This window comes from Rousettus aegyptiacus, unplaced genomic scaffold, assembly GCF_014176215.1.
Source record: "Rousettus aegyptiacus isolate mRouAeg1 unplaced genomic scaffold, mRouAeg1.p scaffold_m13_p_6, whole genome shotgun sequence".
In the NCBI taxonomy this organism is placed as follows: Eukaryota; Metazoa; Chordata; class Mammalia; order Chiroptera; family Pteropodidae; genus Rousettus; species Rousettus aegyptiacus.
In genome coordinates this window covers 16,415,873-16,435,351 of record NW_023416309.1, presented here as the reverse complement: position 1 = coordinate 16,435,351, position 19,479 = coordinate 16,415,873, and the positions used below count along the sequence as shown (strand labels likewise).

General features: G+C 50.9%; 1 protein-coding gene across 11 annotated transcripts in view; it reads left to right on the top strand.

Annotated features, from left to right (window-relative positions):
* COL13A1 (collagen type XIII alpha 1 chain) overlaps nucleotides 1-19,479 on the top strand; it is a 148,117-nt gene that overhangs the window by 103,327 nt on the left and 25,311 nt on the right. For 9 of the 11 annotated variants that reach the window (XM_016121055.2, XM_016121059.2, XM_016121054.2 and 6 more), the window contains 16 exons: nucleotides 77-109; nucleotides 794-820; nucleotides 2,918-2,971; nucleotides 3,822-3,908; nucleotides 5,518-5,571; nucleotides 6,724-6,768; nucleotides 7,156-7,224; nucleotides 8,416-8,439; nucleotides 9,939-10,001; nucleotides 11,032-11,076; nucleotides 11,479-11,631; nucleotides 12,185-12,283; nucleotides 13,615-13,659; nucleotides 16,626-16,667; nucleotides 17,592-17,618; nucleotides 18,518-18,598. In XM_016121055.2, coding sequence (XP_015976541.1) covers nucleotides 77-109; nucleotides 794-820; nucleotides 2,918-2,971; nucleotides 3,822-3,908; nucleotides 5,518-5,571; nucleotides 6,724-6,768; nucleotides 7,156-7,224; nucleotides 8,416-8,439; nucleotides 9,939-10,001; nucleotides 11,032-11,076; nucleotides 11,479-11,631; nucleotides 12,185-12,283; nucleotides 13,615-13,659; nucleotides 16,626-16,667; nucleotides 17,592-17,618; nucleotides 18,518-18,598 — 948 coding nt within the window. The remainder of the gene's footprint in view (nucleotides 1-76; nucleotides 110-793; nucleotides 821-2,917; nucleotides 2,972-3,821; nucleotides 3,909-5,517; nucleotides 5,572-6,723; nucleotides 6,769-7,155; nucleotides 7,225-8,415; nucleotides 8,440-9,938; nucleotides 10,002-11,031; nucleotides 11,077-11,478; nucleotides 11,632-12,184; nucleotides 12,284-13,614; nucleotides 13,660-16,625; nucleotides 16,668-17,591; nucleotides 17,619-18,517; nucleotides 18,599-19,479) is intronic. The other 2 variants (XM_016121060.2, XM_016121063.2) reach the window with 1 other exon arrangement.

Genomic DNA, 19,479 nt, shown 5'->3' with positions numbered 1-19,479 from the left:
AGGCTGAGGGCCGGCCACTTCCTCCGTGCTTCCCCTGACTGCAGAAATTCTCTGTGCCTTTTCTTCTCTCTTCCAGGGGGCTCCTGGCATCGCCGTGGCTGGGATGAAGGTCAGTGGAATGCTGTAACTCAACACTGAGAGGGAGGATGGGAAAGATGGAGTTCAGTGGAATGGCCACTGGACCCAGGAAGGGGAAGACAGGATTGGGAAACATTTCGTTAAAGCAACATTTCTGCCAGATGCACAACTTGAACAACCCCTGTTTGAACCTTGCAGGGGAGTAGCAAAGGGGTACCAGCCTCAGCTACAGGACTCACCCTCCTGCCGATGTGCAAGGGGGCCAACGCTTCCCTTCACACTCTGGAATTTAGCAGCTACATACCTGCAAAACCTGGGGGAGAAGAGCAGGACTCCTTCTTCTGAACCCTTCTGGCTGGCAGGCAGATGGGTGGGGACACCCGAGCAGCACAAATACTCGAGGTGGCTCTTCTGGCAAGTCCACACGCAGGGGGCGCCGTGTAGAAAGCAAATGCCCATTCCATCGTCCCCTCCTCCTGGGGTGCCTCAGCTGAAACCCATACCTACCACGCCCACCCCCTAGGAGTAAAATGAGGAATGGTACAGAAGGCCGGCCTTTTTTGGCCAGGAGTCCTGAGCTGGCCAGGCGCTTCGCCTACCTCCAGAGTAGATTTGCTCATTTGTTCCTGCTCATGTGCGCGCGCGCGCTCTCTCTCTCTCTCTCTCTCTCATTCTCTCATTTCTTTACCTGAGTCTTTTTTTTTTCCCCACACAGGGTGAGCCAGGGACTCCAGGAACCAAGGTACTGATACTAAGGGGACATTCTGGGCTGCATGGAGCATCAGGTTTCAGGTGGATGTGGGAGGGGCTGCTGTTGCTTTGCTCTTGGTCCCCTTGAGGCTGACGAAGCAGAGGACCACCTGCCAGGGTGGGGCCTGCTTGTCAGGAATGCATGGCAAGTGCCTCCCACCTCCCTGAATCCTGGACTGGAGAGTTCGGCCAGTTCACCTGCACACCAGCTCCAGTAGACAGTAACTGTTAACCCAGCGCCAGCCATGTGGATACCTGCCCTTCTTGTCTAGTTCATTAAAAAATGTAACATGAAAAGGTTTCCATGGTCAAACATGTTTGAGAAACGTGGGGTTAAAAATATTACACAGGTTTTTTTATTGCAAGCCTTCTCAGAGCCTTTAATATGCTAAACGTACTTTGAAAAGCTCTAAAAAGGTAATATCTTGTGAAGCATTTCCAAAGTTTTTTGACCAGGCATCCTTTTCATGGGACCGGTATTCTGGAAACGCTTGTCTATGATCATTGTCCATTATACCCCTCACCACCAGCCTCCATCCTCTTATAAGCGATTTTCTCTTCTTTCTCCAAAAGGAGACCCAGCAGCAGCAGGGAAGCCAGGGCCCCCAGGTTTTCCAGGAAAGGGGGCAGAGGGTAGCATGTGCCCCCTTCATCCTGGCCTCCCCCGGTCCCCCGCTCCCTGTCCCACCCCATGGCCGTCATGCTGCCTGCAGTGTGCTATGGGCACATGCATCCCAGGAACAGGGAGTGCTGGGACAGCCCGGCAAAACTTCAGAAATTCCCACTCGAGAGCAGTCCTTCCCTCCCAAGAGGAAAGCCCAACAGAAGGAAGGAAGGCCCTCCGTCCTCTGTCCCCGCTCCCCTAGACAGCTGTAGGACAGTACTACATCCTTTCCCTTCAGATCCAGCCTGTTTCGGGGCACATACCAGGCTAAGGCACAACCCAGGCACAGCCCAGAAAAGCAGGGCTTGCTGGGCCCCAAGATTCACTGTCCTCCCTCCACCTGGGCCTTTACCCAACCTCCTCCCTTTTCTTGGCAAGCTTCAGGCCACCATGTCATTCAGCTTCTACCCGAGGGCAGGTGGCAAGGGAATGCGCCCCCCCTCCCCCCGCCCCTCTCCCAAGACTTGGTGTGGTTTCTTTTGTGGCTTCAGCCGGAAAGGTCATTAAGATCTCTGAGCAAATTATGACCCAAGATCCTCAATTTATATTACCACATTTGCGAACTGCCAGCTGTCAAGCTATGGAGAGCGGAGCTTCTTGTGCTGACCTGGCGGGGCACTTTTGGGGGTGCTCTCCTGATGCGGGACGCCCTGTGAATGCAAAGTGAAGTCTTGTTGGAGTAGAAGGTGAAGTGTCAGGAGACCTGTGTGGTCGACCAGCTCTGCCACTGACACAGGGAGGGGTTATTCAGTCACGGAGCCTCTGCGCTGGCGCTGAGGGTGGGCCCTGAGATTCACGGCGTGGGGTTAGGGTCCCACCCTACTCCAGTATGACCTCATAACATAACAATTAATTATACCTCCTATGACCCTATTTCCAAATACAGTGACATTCTGAGATATTGGGAGTTAGGACTTCAACATACAAATTTGGGGGGGTGGGCAAGCTTCTCAAAATATTCCTCCAGAGAGAAGTTCTGGTTAGTCTTCCCCAGAGGCAGGGAGGAGGTGGGCAGAAAGCACACCCTGGAGACCAGGGGACTCCAATTGCCAGACATTACAAACATGAGATGAGCACAGTGGTTAAAAGGAAGGGCACCCCCAACTACTGGCATTCCAAACTGCTCGCCTCTCCTTAGGAGACCCCCAAAAAGACTAAATGCTTCTCTCCCCCGCCGTGAGCGATGAGGGCCCAGCCCATATGGGGATGGGAGGACAATGATGCAGCCTGTCACCAGAGTGAAGTGGCCCAAGGAAGGAGTTTGGTGTGAGTTCTTCAGGAAATGGAGTTCTTTAGAAAAGAGTCCACTGATGGTCAGGGAGGCTGGAGAGAGGGAAGCCAAGGTCCGACACTAGCAGGGTGTGGCCTTCACCGACATCCTGGAGAATAGTCTCTAACTCTATACCGTCTGCATTTCCTTCACAGGGGGAAAAGGGGGCTGCAGGCTCCCCTGGGCTACTCGGCCTCCTGGGGCAGAAGGTGGGTATCAAGGGACTCGAATGGCGGGTCCTTTGTAGGGACATTGGTGGCCATTCCCACCCACATCCCTGGCCCTGCACATCCACACGAACCTAGCATTCGAAGTGCTTCTCCCTGATTGGAACACAGCCAAATTGTTTCAGAGAAGAGAAATATGGTGTACTATACAGGAGACCCTGATTGATCAAAAAATGCCCAGACTTAAAGAATTCTATAACTACGACCTGGTCAATATTCTTTACACCAGCTCTGCAAATGTGCTCAATGCTACATGAGCTCCATGAAATGTTCGGTTTAAAAAAAAAAAATTTTGACTAGATGTCAAATACATTTGGGGAGACCTGTATAAGATAGGCCCCCTTGGAGAGTCATAGGGTACCTTAACGTGTCAGAACTGAGCATCCTGCAGTGCAGGAGCCTGCAAAGCTTCACTTCATTCTGCCTTTCCTAACATTGTTTGGCTACTGGACCCTATTTTTTCACATTTCAAATAATTCCAGTCCCCTGGAGGCGGAGTCCGTGGAGCACACCTGGAGAAACGCTGTTCTAGACCCAAATCCTGACAGGTCTCTTGTTTTATCTCTAAACCTATCCCCTCCATAGCCAGCTCCATTCCCTCCTCACATCCATGGCTGGATCAGATCAGGCTGGGCTTCTGAAGGCCCCTGGTGCCCACAGGCCCTTAATGCCCACTTCTTCCACCCCACCCCTACACCCCACATTCAGCCTGGACTGAGGGCCAGTCAACTGCCTCCACTCCTTTGAACTGTGAGGGGAGAAAGACAGGGATCAGCCACCTCCCTCCAGAGCTGGGTGGACCCAGTGACGGTAACTCTACTCTCTACCCCAGGGAGAGAAAGGCGATGCTGGCAACTCCATTGGAGGAGGCAGAGGGGAGCCCGGTCCACCAGGGCTCCCAGGGCCCCCAGGGCCAAAGGTGAGTCTTCCCCTGGGAGCAGTGCTCAAGGCCAATGTTTGCCTGTGGCCTTATCCTCAGCCCATTCTTGGGGTCACTATGTCCCTGGCACCTTGCCGTCTCTAGTCTTCTGCTCCAGATGTGTGGTTTTTCCAGTGGATTCTGGAAAGGTCATTTGGTCTGAGCTCTTGCTTCCAAGCAGTGACTGTTTGATCATCCAGGAGAGATGTACCCCCAGGGCAGATGGGTGGTTCTATTGATTGAAATAACCAGGCTGCAGGGCTTTAGGATAGCCAGAAAGTCTCCTCATCTAGGCTCTGCATAGGTGGAAGTCTGTGAGCTGCTGGGCCCCGCCTGGTGCTGGCACCCTGCAGGGAGAGGGGAGGGTGGCAGTGGAGACAGCTGCAAATGGGACCGCCCACGCTTCCTTGCTCTGGGCGGAGACTGCAGTGCTAAGATTTGAGTTGCCCAAAGCAGACACCTCCTGCATTCCTTGGCTTATTTCAGTGCACAGGGAAACAAAGGGGTCTCTTTCTCAGCTTGTAAGGAAAAGATTAATTACACAATCAGTGGCAATACACACATTTATTCCACTGACATTTATCGAGGTCCTGCTGTGGGTGGGCCTTGCATGAGCAGTGGGACTGCAGAGAACCTGCCGTGGGCTGGCCCACAATCTAACTGGGCAAACAAACACACGGTCCACAGGACTGTAGTGTAAGGGGCCAATGGAAACCCACAGACAGGCAAGGCGAAGTGGCAGGAGGGGTCTCAGGCTTCCCTGTCCCCGTGCCCTGTGCCCGTCTTACTGTGGCAGGAATGGAAGCCCCCTGGCACGGGCACCAACTTTGCCAAAGATGCCTGCCACTTGGGCTCCCAAACATCCCCAGCATTGAAATTTTTCCCTCTGACCCCACAGGGCATGGATACCTGGCATGTTTTGGGCCTTAGTTTAAGGTCAAAGAAATCTGGTCACTATTGTCCCTGTGCCTTGGGACAAAAGAAAGAAAGCTAGAAGACTGTTCCCAAATTCATGTCCTGCTTTCTGGTCCATATAAATGTTTTAAAAGTGACATGTTTGGAATAGGCCTCCTCCTACCTCCCCTGTCCCTCCTGTCCTAGGCCTCTTGGAATGCCTCCCCAACTCAACTTCCCCCCAACACACACAGGCCCAAGGCCTTCACTCTCCTCTGGGTCTCCCAGGCAGGATAAGGCGTGTCCTTGAAAGTGTTCCAGGCTCCAAAATGACCTACCAGGCGCTGCTGGCAGTCCGCAGCTGGGGGCCAGGACAGAACTGGGCACGTGTGTGTTAGCTGAGAATTGAGGAGGGCCTGGCTAGGGGTGGAGAAGGGGAGAGAGGGAGGTAGACACCAGCAAGTGGTGCAGAACTCAGAAAAGGAAAGGAGTAGGAAGGAGGGCTGCCAGGAGGAGGTGAGATGCAGGCTGAGCCTAAGCATGTTTAGGAGTCAGGTAGGTGGAATGGATGAGTTAGTAGAAGCCAGCAGGGGAAGAGAAAGAGGCCCAAAGACACTTAATACTCAGAACATCGACAGCAGGACCATCTTTTCCCCCCTTGAGCAGCTGTCTAACCTGCCTTGCATGACCTCATCCCATCTCTCCTCTTCCCCAGGGAGAAGCTGGTGCCGATGGCCAGGCCGGCCCCCCAGGACAGCAGGGAGACAAGGTACAGGAGCCACCAGATCTGAATGCAGCAGGATAAGAGTCAGTTTGAGAGTTCGAGCCCCAGCTCAGAGACGAGCAGTCTTAGCCATCCCTGCGGCGGGACCCCCAGGGCACAAGGCTGAGGTGCCACGACTCCTGCCTGCTGTCGCCCCACTGAGACAGCAGTCGTGCGAAGGCTGGCCCAGGGCCAGGATGCTTGGGCTGGGGAGTGACCCAGAGCCCCTGCTCTGTTAGCTCTTACGCCACTGGTAGACTCCCACTTTTCTCAGCTACTCTCTATGGCAGGGTTGGGTGGGTGCTGCTGTGTGCCTCACAGGTGCACGATAAACTGAAATACTGTGGAATGGAGCAGTAAAGGGGCGGATGACCTGCAGGTGGCAGTGGCTAAATGTTCCACGATCCGGCCAATTGCAGGGTCATCAGGAGTTGAGTTATATTAAAGGGTTTGTTTTTCCTCAATTTTTACTTTCTATTTTATTTTTATAAATTGTCTTCAATGTTAGCATCATCACAGAACAACTGGAACTGTAGTTTGTTTCACAATTAATGTCACTGCTTCATTTATTCGCCATCATTCTGTCCCGTTTCCAACAGGAACAAACGCCCTCGCTTCACCAGCTTGGGAGGCTGGTGCTCCTAATGCATTCTATCCCCGCTCCTTTCATGTTTCATCTCGCAGTTTGGGTCTTTCACAAGCAGAGGGACCCCTAAAAGAACCACACGGGCCCTTCATGGCAAATATTGACCCGGGCAATTGGACAAAAGTTTCTGAGCCCTAGCTACCTAAGCAGAATGGAAATAAAAAGGAGCAAAGGGCCTGTTTCCTGCTCCCAAGGAAGTGGCTGGCTTAGGGGGCTGGGGAGAGGTGGCCAGACAGATATAGGTGGAGTCACTACCAACTCATGTAGGATAGAAAGAATATCCTTAAGTCCAAAGCTGGAGGGAGCTGGACGGGAGCAAGGAGGCCGGGCAGAGGCCTCCTGATAGAGTGGAGCCTGCACTTCAGTGCACAGGGAGCTCTGCGTCCTCCTGGCCTGAGCTCGGATGAGCCTCCTGGCCTCTCATGGCTCCTAATGCATGGTCCATCAAGGGACATCAGGTTCTCTCATACCCAGCTTTATCCCCATTTTACTCCAATTTTTTCATGCAATAGGGAGAGCCTGGAGCAGCTGGAGAACAGGGACCAGCTGGCCCCAAGGTATGTACATGTCTCACCCAGAGTTACACAGCACGATATTGCACCTCCCTGGGGTCACAGAGTGAGGCAGCTCGCCCCTAAGGTCTTGAGGGGAAGAGAGGGGCAGAGCATGCTGGCCCCTGATAGGAGGCATTGCAGCCATGACTGGACTCAGTCTTCTCCAGGTCAGTCTGGTCCAGCATTCTCACATGGAGTTGAACTCTGGGACATCCTCTGAGAGCATGTGGAACCCCCTGGCAGGCTCCCCATCTTGCTGCTCTGGAGCCACCTGTGTGTAGCCAGGGCCGGCCAGTGTTGGCTACAGTCATGTCTGATAGATAGCAGGCAGCAGTTGTTGTCAGGTCCCCCTGGCCCAGGCCCTGGGTCGTGATCTCATTTTTCTTATAGGGCTCCAAGGGAGAACCAGGGAAAGGAGAGATGGTGGATTACAATGCAAACATCAACGAGGCTCTCCAGGTGAGCAGGGGTTGACCCAGAGACCCGCGATCTGGACGTGCTTCTGGGCCTCCAGACTCTGCACCAAGGCCCTGAGAAAGGAGCCTGCGATACATGGGTTAACGTCCCTGAGGCCCGGCCATTGGGCAGGGCTTCCAGGAGGGTCAGTCCCTCGTTTTCTCTCCTTTGGCCTCCCACTGTACAGCCTTCAGGCAAATGGAGGCCCTCTTTTGGCATCTAGGTAGCCTGGCTCTCGGTCTGGGCCTGTCCAGCTCTGGGTAACTGAGAGCCATAACTGGAGCATCCTTGCACCCCACAGGGTGTCAGCCCATCCAGGGTTCTAGAGCCCCATTTCTTCAGTACATACACTCCCCTTCCACATGATAGCATCTGTCTTCCTGGAACACATCTCCTTTTTGTGTCAATTTTATCATGTTCCAAGTTCATATGGTACCCACCTTTTAAAGCAGGGTTTCTCGGCCTCAGCACAGTTGACATTTGGAGTTAGATAACCTTTGGGTTAGGATTTTGGGAAACGCTGTCTGTTGTCTTGTAGGAAGTTCAGCAGCATGTCTAGTCTTTACCCACCAGATGCCACTAATACCCCACACCCAGTTATGACAACCAAAATACGTCTCCAGACATTGCCAAATGTCCCCTGGGAGGCCGAATCACCCCAGATCGAGAATCACTCCTTTAAAGGAAACTTGCTGTGCGAATCCATTTACAAGGTGTGCAGTTCTTTTTTAATGCCAACAATTGTTGATCTAATTATTTTTTGAGTGACTCCATATTTCACCATGCTGCGTCTATTTGTTTAAAGAGTGGTACATTGAAATCTAGGTTCTGGAGGAAGAGGGAAGAGCAAGGGAGGGTCCCAGTCAGCGTCTAGAAAGAATAGGAGATGCTGCTTCCTCTTTGGCAAGGCGAAAGAAAGTTTGCAGCCCATTTGAGGGCTTGTCTGAGTCCATTGTAGGATAGCCTCAGAGCAGCATTAGATGAAATATGAGGTGTTCTTTGTCCAGTGATTACAACCTCTGGGAGAAGTTGGGGTGGCATGGGGCTGAGAGGCACAGTGCCCACCTGAGAGGGTCTACCTGCACTGTGCTCCCCGAAGGCACTCAGCTCCCACTTTTTATGACTGGGCCAAGGGGGCCTGACAGATGACTCTTGACTTGCTCTTCACCTAATTGCATGATATTGATTTTTTAGGAGATCCGGACACTGGCCTTGATCGTAAGTCTTCCTCCTCTCTCACTTTCCCTGGGCACCAGGCTAGGAACTGGGGGAGGGCAGCCTGGAAGCAAGGATTGCGCGTCTTGCCTCCAGAAGGGAGACAGTGGGCTTTCTGAGTCAGGGCTGACTCTGCAGTGCTAGGGCAGATGGCGATCCAAGCCTGAGCAGGGGGTCTCAGGAGCTGCCCCCACCCTGGGTCGCGGCTGACTGCTGAAGTGGCTCTTCACCAGTTCCGCTGTGCACTCTCGTCACAGTATAAATGCTGGGTTCTTAGTAGGCTGTGTCAAGGAAATAGCAGTATAGAGGGGGATGTTTTTATGTTTCTCATTTTTCTCAACCTGCAGCTGATAAGGTGCATAATCCTAAAAAATCAGTAGCGACCCTCTACATTTCCCCCTTTGCTAGAAATCAGTTCCATTAACTACACCTGGAAACCAATGACTTCCAAACCTGTTTTGCATGCTTGCTTTCCAGTAACAGCTCTCAGTGAATACGTGTAGTTAAAATACTACCACCACATTGAACTTCCAGGTGGAGAGGGGGAGAGATCACAAAGTTCTCAAACTACTGGCATTTCATTTCACTTAATATGTTTCGTGGCCATGTGCCACACAACACAGGGGTGACGAGACCCAGATTCAGGCACCAGTCATATGATGCACCAGTCCCAGAAACTGGGGTTAACCACATGATTCTGGAATCAATGAGCTTAATTTGGAAACATTAAAATATATTATTTAAAATAGCTTAAGTATATAAAAGAAGCAAAACTCTCCTGGAAACACTTTTTTTCCTATTAAAATCAAAACTGAGGTATAATTTACATACAATAAAATGTACTCCTTTAGGTGGAGAGTTTGCTAAGTTTTGACATACGCATATACCCATGTATCCACCACTCCCAGTCACTCCAGAAATTTCTTTCGTAGGCCTGAAGAGTCGACCTCACACCTACTCCCAAGTCCTAAACTACCACTGATCTGCTTTCTGTCTCCATAGATTAGATGTGTCTTTTCTAGAGTTTCCTGTGAATAAAGTCACACAGTATGTAGTCGTCCTCTGCATCTGGCTTTCTTTGCTCAGCACAGTGTGTCTGGGTTTCATCCATGGCTGGCATCCATCCTTGGTTCTTTTTTCACTGCTGAGCAGCATATGATTGTGTGGAGGTATCAGACCTTCACCTGTTGATGGACATTTGGATTGTTTTCTGTAGACATTTTTAAGTCACTGTCAAGGAAGGTCAAATTTGTCTTCTTGGGGCCCTGGAGCCCCCAGCAGTGCCTTAAGGAGAGAGGAGAGAGAGGCTGTGGGGCATGGCTCTAGGGTCCCCACCACTCTCTTTAACCCAGACACACTCAGTGCTTATCTACTTTATATTGTGGATTCCCCATGTTCTTTTCTTGCCAAAAAGTGTTCCAGCTTCTATAAAACCCCTCTGGTGACAGGCCACCATTCCTCAGTCAGAAAGTTCTTCCTTGAGTCTTTCTTTTCTTTCCTAGGGTCCTCCTGGTCTTCCCGGGCAAATTGGCCCACCTGGAGCTCCAGGGATCCCAGGCCAGAAGGTAACTCACATTCTGGCAAGGGGCATGTAGACCCTGCAGAGGTTCTGTGTGTGTGTGTCTGAGCATGGGACCCCAGTGCCACTCCTGGTCCTGTGACCCTCTGGCCTCACTCTGGCCAGTGATTCCTCCCACGCACCAAGGCATCACGGTCCCCGGTGGCCTACATCACACACCATCACTCCTCCCGCCCTTGGCTCTGCCTTTCTTCCCTTGCTGTGTGTCTTGGGTTCCTGTAATCACAGGCCTCCCCTGAAGTGGTGGAGCCTGCGCACCAGACTCTGCCCCACCCAGACCCACAGCGGGGACGCCAACCTGCCATCAGAGAACATGGCACTTGAACCCCTCCCGGTCTCGCCTCTCTTGCTTCCTGCCTTGGCTCCCATTTATACTTTGTTTCCAACCCCTGTGATTTTTCTTAGAAGGCCATGCATGTTTGCTTTTCTGCCCTCTGTTCATGAGCTCCCGGCCCTGAAGTCCCTACCCCTCTTCCTTATCTTTCAAATTCCTCACGTTTTAAGCCCAACTCAAAGGCTACCACCTCCTTGAAGCCTCCCCTTAGCTATCAGGCAGAATTCACTGCCCTTTCCTCTCTGCTCTTCTCATAGCACCTACATCATTTTGCCTTGGTGGTTCAGCTGGTTGTTACCTGGCCTCGAAGAGGGCACACCTCCTTTGTCTCTCTCCCTGACCTAAAGAAGGGGCTTAGGTTGATGTGAAGATAAAAGGAGCTTCCTGTAGGGGAGCCAGGACAGGAAGGTTGGGTTTGGGGGGAACAGGGAAGCAGGCATCCCTCCCAGAAAGGATGAGTGAGTGCCAGAGGCCGCTCATTTGGCATCCAGGGAGAACTCAGATCCTGGCTCCACTCTTCACTAACTATGGGCCTGGGGCGCACAACTCAGAATCCTCATCTGAGTCCTCACCTGCAAAATGGAGACAATGCAAGTACATACCTTCTGAGGACTCCCGGCACAGAGGAAGTGCTACTATTCTTCTCTGCTCTGAAAGTGACCTTAAGTTGTTCTGGCTACAGGGGGAGATTGGACTGCCAGGCCCTCCAGGACATGATGGGGAAAAGGTGAGAATGTGCATTCCTAGATAAACCTCTCAAGATGGTCCGTGCCCTGGGGGTATCTGGGTTTCATCCATGGCAGGTGCCCATCCTTGGTTCAGGAAGAAGCCCAGGTGCGCACCTTGTGAGGAAGGGAGGAGGGGAGGGAGGGGAGGGGAGGGGAGGGGAGGGGAGGCCCTCCCTGCAGAAACCCTGCTGAGCCCCACACTGCTGGCCCTGGAGGAGCCAGCAGACCCGCACTGGGATGGGCTGGAGCTGGTGGCTGAGGGCCCCTCGGATTCCCACAGAGAGCTGGACAGCCAAGCACTGAAGAGCCAACCAAGTCCTTTAGGCCACCCATTCCTTTGTGTTCTCTCTCTTGTCTTCTTTGTTAGTGTATCTAATAAGTGTTGTTGATATTTTCTTAAGGGACCTCGAGGCAAACCAGGAGACATGGGCCCTCCTGGCCCTCAAGGCCCCCCAGGAAAGCCTGGGCCTGCAGGAATAAAGGGAGAAGACGGACACCCAGGGAGCCTGGGAGAAAAGGGAGAGAAAGGGGAGTCGGGACAGGCAGGCCCACCGGTGAGTGCCAGGGCTGGCTGGACCTGATTTTGTCCTTCTGCATGCATCACCTCCAGCATGACCTGGCCAGCCACGGCCTGGACTGCAAACCTGGAGCCTGGAGTTTGGGGCAGGGAATTCATCTGGTTTTCCCTCAAGCCATCTCCTTAAGGCCAGTTTCTCACCTCAAGAGAGCTGGGTCCTGTTCTGTTATCTCCTGTCTGTGTCTTCAAGAAAGTCACTGAGCCTGGCAGAGCCTAAGTTCCCTCATCTCTAAAATGGGCATAATGATGCCTTCCCTGGATGCTTTTCCCTTGGAAAAGAAGGCAGAAGCCCTCTACCCAGGAGAGGATGCTTATACAAAAAAAAGGGGGGTCTTAGCCCACTTCAGCTAGGCCACTGCCTTGACCTGGGAGCCTTCTCTGGGCGTCAGTGGTTTCTATCTACGAAATGGTCACCATCCGAGACACCTGCCCTTGGAGGAAGGGAGCTATGAGTGCATGCCACATTTGGTCACAGACACTCAGTGTAACAGCTTTGCGCTTGACTAACAGAGATCTTTGTCGGTCCTTAGGGTCTAGATGGCCCAACTGGGGAGAAAGGAGAACCAGGTGGCCAAGGGAGACCTGGAGCGACAGGATTGCCTGGCCCAATTGGGCTCCCGGGATTTACAGTAAGGCGAGGGGGCTGGGTATCCAGGTTATCAGCAGGCAGCTGTAGACGAGGGCACATGAGCAGGGTGCCACTCCCTGCAGTCAGCAGCCTCGTGGGTGCCTGGCACTGCCGTGAGGCTGCACTAACCCCTAGCCTGCCTGCCAGGCCTGGCAGGGGATCCTCTTGATAAGCAGCTACTTTCTGAGGGACAGCTAAGTGTAAACGGGGAGTCCAGCTCCCCCAGCCCACAGCATGGTGGCCTCAGTCTTTAGACTCCAACATAGGAGAATCTTGGACTCAGAATTCTCTCTTCTGTGAAGGAAGAACCTCAGAGGTCAACTAGTCCCACTTCTGACCCAGTGCAGGAATCCCTCGGCAGCCACTAACTGTGGCTGCCTCACTCAGCCAGAATAGGAAGCAGCTCACTGCCTCCTGACACGTCCCCTCCTTTGTAAGGCAGCTCCAAGCTGGAGGGAGTGCTCCCAGATGTGGTTTGCAAGCTCCTTCGTCCACATCCCCTCATCGCTCTGCCTCTGGAGCCATATTTATTTTCTGTAGCTGCTTAAGAAACCACCACAAATTTAGCAGCTTAAAACAATATGCACTTAGGATGTCGCAGTTTTTGTGGGTCCGAAGTCCGGTGCATCTCAACTGGGCCCTCTGCCCCAAGGCCTCACAGGGCTGCAGTCAGCATGTCAGCGGGCTGCATTCTCACCTAGGGCTGCGGTCCTCTTTCAGGTTCGCTGCTATTGATGTAATTCAGTTCTCTGCTATGGTAGGACTGAGTTCCTTAGCTCCTAGAGGCTGCCTACCGTTTCCTGCCACAGGCCTTCCCCATAGTAGGCTGTTCACATTACAGCAGCTTGCTTCTTCAAGGCCAAGGCGTCTGTCGGTGTGTGTTAGCAAGACAGAGCTCCGTATGTAACATATTTGTAATATAATCTTAATATGTTGTATTTTATCATTTGCATACCATATATATGATATAATTTGTAGCATAAACTTGTAACATAATTGACAAGTGACATCCCAACACCTTTGCCATCCGTCCTATTCTATTGGCTAGAAACAAGTCACAGGTCTGCCCCTAGGGCCTGTGCCCCAAAGGACCCATACAGATATCAGCCTCTTCTCCCACACACTGGAACCTTAGCTTCTTAAAGGCAGTGATCACAGGTTCCCTGCCCCATCTTCGTCCTTCAGGCTGACCACTTCCGCAGCCTCAGGGGTGTTCCTTGCCGACACTTAAGCCTAGTCTAGTCCTGGCTTGGTTTTAAAAGATTTAAGAGTGTGTCTGTCCCAGGCTACCCCAAGTGCTGGCATCCATGCCATGGTGTTTTGTGCCCACAGGGGGAGAAAGGAGAACCCGGGGAAAAAGGTGACCCAGGAATGGAGGTAGGTGGCGCCTGCTCTGCCTTTTGTGTTAGGGGGGCTATTTGACAGGAACCTCGTCATGCCACAGTCTCTCCAGCACGCACAGCATTTCTGTGCTCTAGAATGAAACTCACAACTGCCTGACTTAGGGATGGGGCAAGAAACCGATGTTCACCGAGCACCACAGTGGGTCATCCATGGAGCCTCTGGTCTGCTCCACAGTGTCCCCATAATCAAGTTCCTCAACAGCATTCATTAAGCACTGGCTGTGTTTCATTCCTGGTGCTAGAGCCTGGAGACAGGAAAATAAACAGCACTGTCCCCGTGCAGCAAACAGTCCCCAGTAGTGGGCACTAGAATAGTAGCAGATCAGGGAGTTGGGTGGGCACCCTAAAAGATGGGTCATTTGAACAGGGTCTTGAAGACATTGTAGGAGTTTGCCCAGCAGCTCTAGAGGTAGGCTTTCCAGAAAGAGGCCGTATTCTTTTGAGAAGTGTGGTGGTAAAGGGAAGAGGAGAGAACAGTGGAGTGATAGGGAGCCAGGATGGAGGCCAGATTCTCCTAAGATAGGAGAGAATCGGACCTATTTCTAGGCTCAGGAGAAAGAGCCAGGAAAGCAGCAGAGGTCAAAGGTACATGAGGAAGAGACTGGTAGGAGGGCCTGGGCCACCCAGACATCACCCGACAGAACTAATAGAGAGACCACCAAGCCTGAGTCTCCAGAGAAGTCCCCTGGCTCCTGTCATCTTCAGTGTCACCATTTAGAGAGACAGAAATGATTATATAACATGTATGTTACTTATTTGGAGATGGATAACCTCCTAAAGAAACACTCCAAAATTCAGGAAAAGCATTATACCCAAAAATGTTCTTTCCGGATGTATTTAAAGTACAAATTAGAAACAGCCTACATTTCTGACAAGAAGGAAATGATTAAATAACTTATGGTAATAATACTAATGGTAATAATAGTCCCCACATTGGAGAGCGTTCCTTGTGCTAAGCACTGCTCCAAACCCTGGCTAGCTAGTAACCCATTTTCCTCCCACTCAATGAATAGCACATTGACATTAAAAGGAGGCTGTGGGTAACATACAAAAAAATGGAAAAATGGGTTTTGTGTTAAATGAAAAAGAGCAGAGAATCAAATTATATATATATATATATAATATTTGTATATGTATATATATGCGGTACTCACATATTTATTATTTTTCCTTCTGATTCTTTTTAATTTATAAAATATTTTAATGGGTGTGTATTACTTTAAATTTTTCTATGTTTTTTAAATTATATAGTAACGTTCACTTTGGGGGGAGTGTGTATGCTTCTGTGAATTTTAATACACATATAAATTTGTATAACTAACACTACAATCAGGGTACATGAATTACTTATTTATAAGAAGAAAAAAAGTAGTGATTGTTTTTTTAAAGTAGAATTTCCAAAAATTGAGTTCTTTGTAAGGAGACTGTGTATAATGGAGCGGAAAGGTCCACAGCTCCAAGGGATGTTAGGGGTCTCTATCTGGCCAGTATAGGGGCTCCCTCTCTAGTGGCCTGGCAGAAGGTCCCTGCCCGTCCACACTCCAGGGGATTCCATCCCAGGGAAGGCAGAAAAAGCCCTGAAACCAAAGTGGGGTTGATATAGGGAAGAGGCATAAGAGCTACATAAATTGACAAGTTGTATTTAGAGCCTGCCATGTGCTGCTGCCAGACCACAGAAACCCACAGAACAAAGGGAGATCCCTGCTGGGATTACTAACAAACAGTTTACCCACACCATGAAAGGAAAACAGGAAAACTGTCTTTAAGCTGTACCTCACACAAAATGAACCCAACCATTCATTCCCTGAGGCCAGACCATAAGGAACCTATAGATCAAAGGCTGGGATTGCTAGCATGCCTTTTAGGCTGCATACCCATCTTTCGAGCTACATACCCATACCATCAAAAGAAAGTAGGTAAACAAAGTCTTTAAACTGTAATTCATAGAAACTAAGAAGAACATGTAAACTGAATTCTCCAACACTGAGGGCCTCTCTCATTGTCTCATTCTCTGTCTCTGAAAGGAGACCATGCTCTGTCTGTGGAGCATTATTCCTTCTCTAATAAACTTTCCTTTTGTCCCTAACTCTGGCATGCACTTGAATTCTTTCCAGCGCACAGTCAAAGACCCTCCCTCTCTCAGTGCAGGACTTGAGTCCCCACTTGGGAACGGGGGTAGTTGGCCAAGCTATCCCTTGCCCGGTCCTGCATCAGGGTGACCAGCTCAGAGAGGAACAGTCAGGTCTCTTTCCTGCCTCTTGAATGGCTGACAGTAGACGAATGGATCTCCATCTTTATCAGAGACAGAATCTGCAATGAACATCCTCCTCCATAGAGAGGAAGACTGCCATGGGTTCCCCAGTTGAAATCTCTTCTACTTTAACCCGCCCTCAAAGGAAACAGAGACCAGCAGTCTCCAGTACCAACCTAGGTGGACTTGAGGAATATTCTTCAGCAATATCTCAGCCCCTCCCCGTTCCTCATAGCCATCTGCTCCTATAAGCCAAAGGTCTCAAATTCAAATGACTGCAAGGGCCAGGCTAACAACAAATGAACATGAAGGTCTGGGTTAAAGACAATAGGGAGGGACTGGGACTGGGGTAAGCTGCAGATCTCTTCACCTGGAGGGGAAAGCTCTCACTCAGTCTCAGGCAGTTGTCACGGTGCATGGACTACAACCTAGTGTTGCTGGATTTCCTGGTTTTTCAAAAAGAAATCTGGGAGAATAGGACATTTCCTGGCGATATCTTTTGTTTCCAACATTGTAAAGGCTAATGATTTGCTATGAGTTTGTGGTGCATTCTGAGCCTCCTTTTGGGAGACTGCTGGGCAGTTCTGTCTTCCGGCCTGATAGCGCCCAGCCAGATCTGGGCCATGTCAGAAGGTGAGACCACTGAGAGAATAACAAGGCTAGGCTAACTGTCTCCCTTTGGCTTCTAGGTTTCGGGGCTGCCCGGGCCAGAGGGGCCTCCTGGAACTCCGGTAAGTTAGAGGGCTTGTCAGTGTTTTAGTCCACTGTGATTGGGTCTTTAATGTCCCCTTGCCATGGCAGTCAACTAGGCTCAACCTCAGCTTTAGGTTACTGTCACCTCCTCCTCCCAGGGTAGTATTTTCTCATCCAAAACCCCTCTCTACTCCTTTTCCCATGTTAAACAAGCACCATTTCAGTGACGCAGAGAAGCCTGGACATTGCCCATCTTCCTGAAAACAGTTGATGGGCATGGCAGCCCAGGAGTCTGGTCCCACAGAGTCGTTCTGTCACTAAGCTCTGCTCTTTGCCATCAGACATCTACTCCTCCTCTCTCTTCTTCCTGCTAAGCAGCCAGCAAGAAGACCAGGATTAAAATAGAAAGTGACCCATTTAAAACCAGCCCCACTGGATGGGCTTTTCCATAGTCATCAATGATAAGATAAGGCCTTTAAAGGAACCCTTTTGCATTGCACCTAGTGGGCTCCCAAACATCTTAAACAAATAAATGCTGGTCCTTGCCTTTGCAGGGTTCATGGTTCCTGTGGCACTGAGTCACCCACTGTCATTCGTAGAAGTAGTAATAATAATAATGATAGTAGCCAACATTTATTGTAACTTACTATGTGCCAGATACTTCTTTAAGCACTTTGCATCTATTTATTTATTCAACCTTTGCTGTGTTTCCTCTGAATCAGCCGTGAGGGCCACAGAAAGACTCTCTGTCAGCCCCTGTCTCGGAAAGCCTGGCTCAGACCCTACCCCATGGAACCCTAAGCATGGTCCCCCTTTGTATTCCTTCTACTTCCCCTGGACAGGGACCCTGGGCCAGGCTCTGCATCCCAAGCCCTTGCTCTTTTGTGGCCTAACCTGTAGGCAAGAATTTTTTGGCTTAACCAGTGCAATTCTAAGGCACTCCATTTTGCTTCCTAATACAGGGGCTCCAAGGTATTCCTGGACCAAAGGTAAGAAGAAGTCATGTGGTAGGTGCTGGGTGAGGTAGCGGGGGGAAGGGGACTACGTCAGCAAGGGCAGAGATGAGAGAAAGTGCTTCAGAGGTGGGCAGCCCAGCTCACCCCTTCCCTAAATGAAATTATGTGACACATTGGCCAGTGTGGTATGATAAGGACAGAATGAAGTCCATCACTGACACTGGGCAGGTTTTAGATTTAGAATTTTCCCATTCATCAATCGACCCTACAGAGTAGCAGGTTAGATGCTTAGCAAATGATAAAATCCTTTCCCATGTAACCTTCCCCCGAAGTATAGGTGGGAGACAGAGAGCAGCATGGCATGAAACCACTCCTGGAAACCATGCCCACTGGACTCGGAACTGGAGCCCTCCCAATAACCCCCTGAAAGCTTTTCAAATGGATAAGAGAGTATGGAGGCTTCTGGCATGACAATGGCTCTTGTCTCTTGCCCTAACATTCTTCAAGGGACTATTGGGCATTTTTTTCTTTCTATTAGTTTGGAAGTTCAGAGCTCCAGTAGTGCCATTTCAGGCATCTGCCAATAGTTTCTTCCAGGTCCCAGTTTTCCTGCCATGCAAAGAGTCAACTATGCCAAAGCCTGACCTGGAACTGTCCTGTGGGTTTTTGTCCATGCTACCATCTCTTTTCCCTTTGGGGATCTCTACGTTGCTACAGGGATACAAGGGACTCAAGCTGAGGCAGAGCCAAGCTAAAATTCAGGGATTCTTGGAGTCCCCATTCTGCTACCCCTTGGCCAACTACCTTTACCTCCTCCATCCTCTACCTGCCCCCTCCCCTACACCTGCTCCCGTTTCTAGGACATCAAAATGCAAGAATGAGTTGTGTGAGACGTGCCCTTCTGTGATCTCCTCCATCTCCCTTTTCTTCAGGGGGAAGCAGGACAAGATGGAGCAAAAGGAGAGAAGGGTGTCCAAGGAGAAAAAGGAGACCGAGGTCCTTTGGGATTACCCGTAAGTATCGTGGACCCAGCAAGACCCAGCTTGGTGGTCCTGACAAGATGCTGGGGAGGGTCCCAGGAGAAGGCCTCTGAAAGACTCGAGGTTCTAAAGTTCTGAGCAATCTAGAGCTTTTGTGTGGTTTTGCTTTCCCACCTGGGCAAGATGATAGGCTCTAATTCTTGTACTGAGGCCTCCTCCAGGCCAGGCCCTGGCCTAGGTGCAGGGAAATGCAAAAATGAATAAGACAGGGTCCCTGGCCCCAAAAAGCACCCTGTTGGAGAGGCAGAGGTGGCCTCGGGCTCCCCATGTGCCCAGTTCAGAGGCAATCAAAGTTTGCCCTTACGTGGGCCATGCTCGGGTGACTTGGGAGCAATGGGACAGTGGAGCCTGCTCCATCTCTCTTCTATTTTCCCAGAGGGGCCCCAAGAGGACCCCTGCTCTCTGCTCTAAAGCACCGGCCACTGCAAAAAAGCTTTAAAAAAAATGTCAGATTCCCTGGTCCCCACTGGCTAAGGCCACTTAGCTCTCAGTTCCCTGAGACCTCTGATCTGAGCCTGCCGAGGGCTAGAAGCCCCAGGGCAGGGCAGGGGGCTGCTCAGAAGGCCTTTCCAGATGTGGGGACTGGGCTGGGAAAATCTTTTTTCCCCAAGTCTCAGTGGGCTGATGTCCTGGTCACCTTGTCCAGCTGAGCACATCCCACCAACCTTGGGCTCTATCTTCCCTCACACCCCAGTGAAGGTGGCGCTCCTTTTGGTTTGTTTTTCAAAAGCTGGAAGGGATTTCAGTGAAACATCTAATCATTTTACTGATGGACCCAGAAAAGAAAGTAAGTCGCTTAGGGTCACACATGAAGTTGGTGACCAGGCTGGGCCAGGGGCTGCTCCTCCACTGAG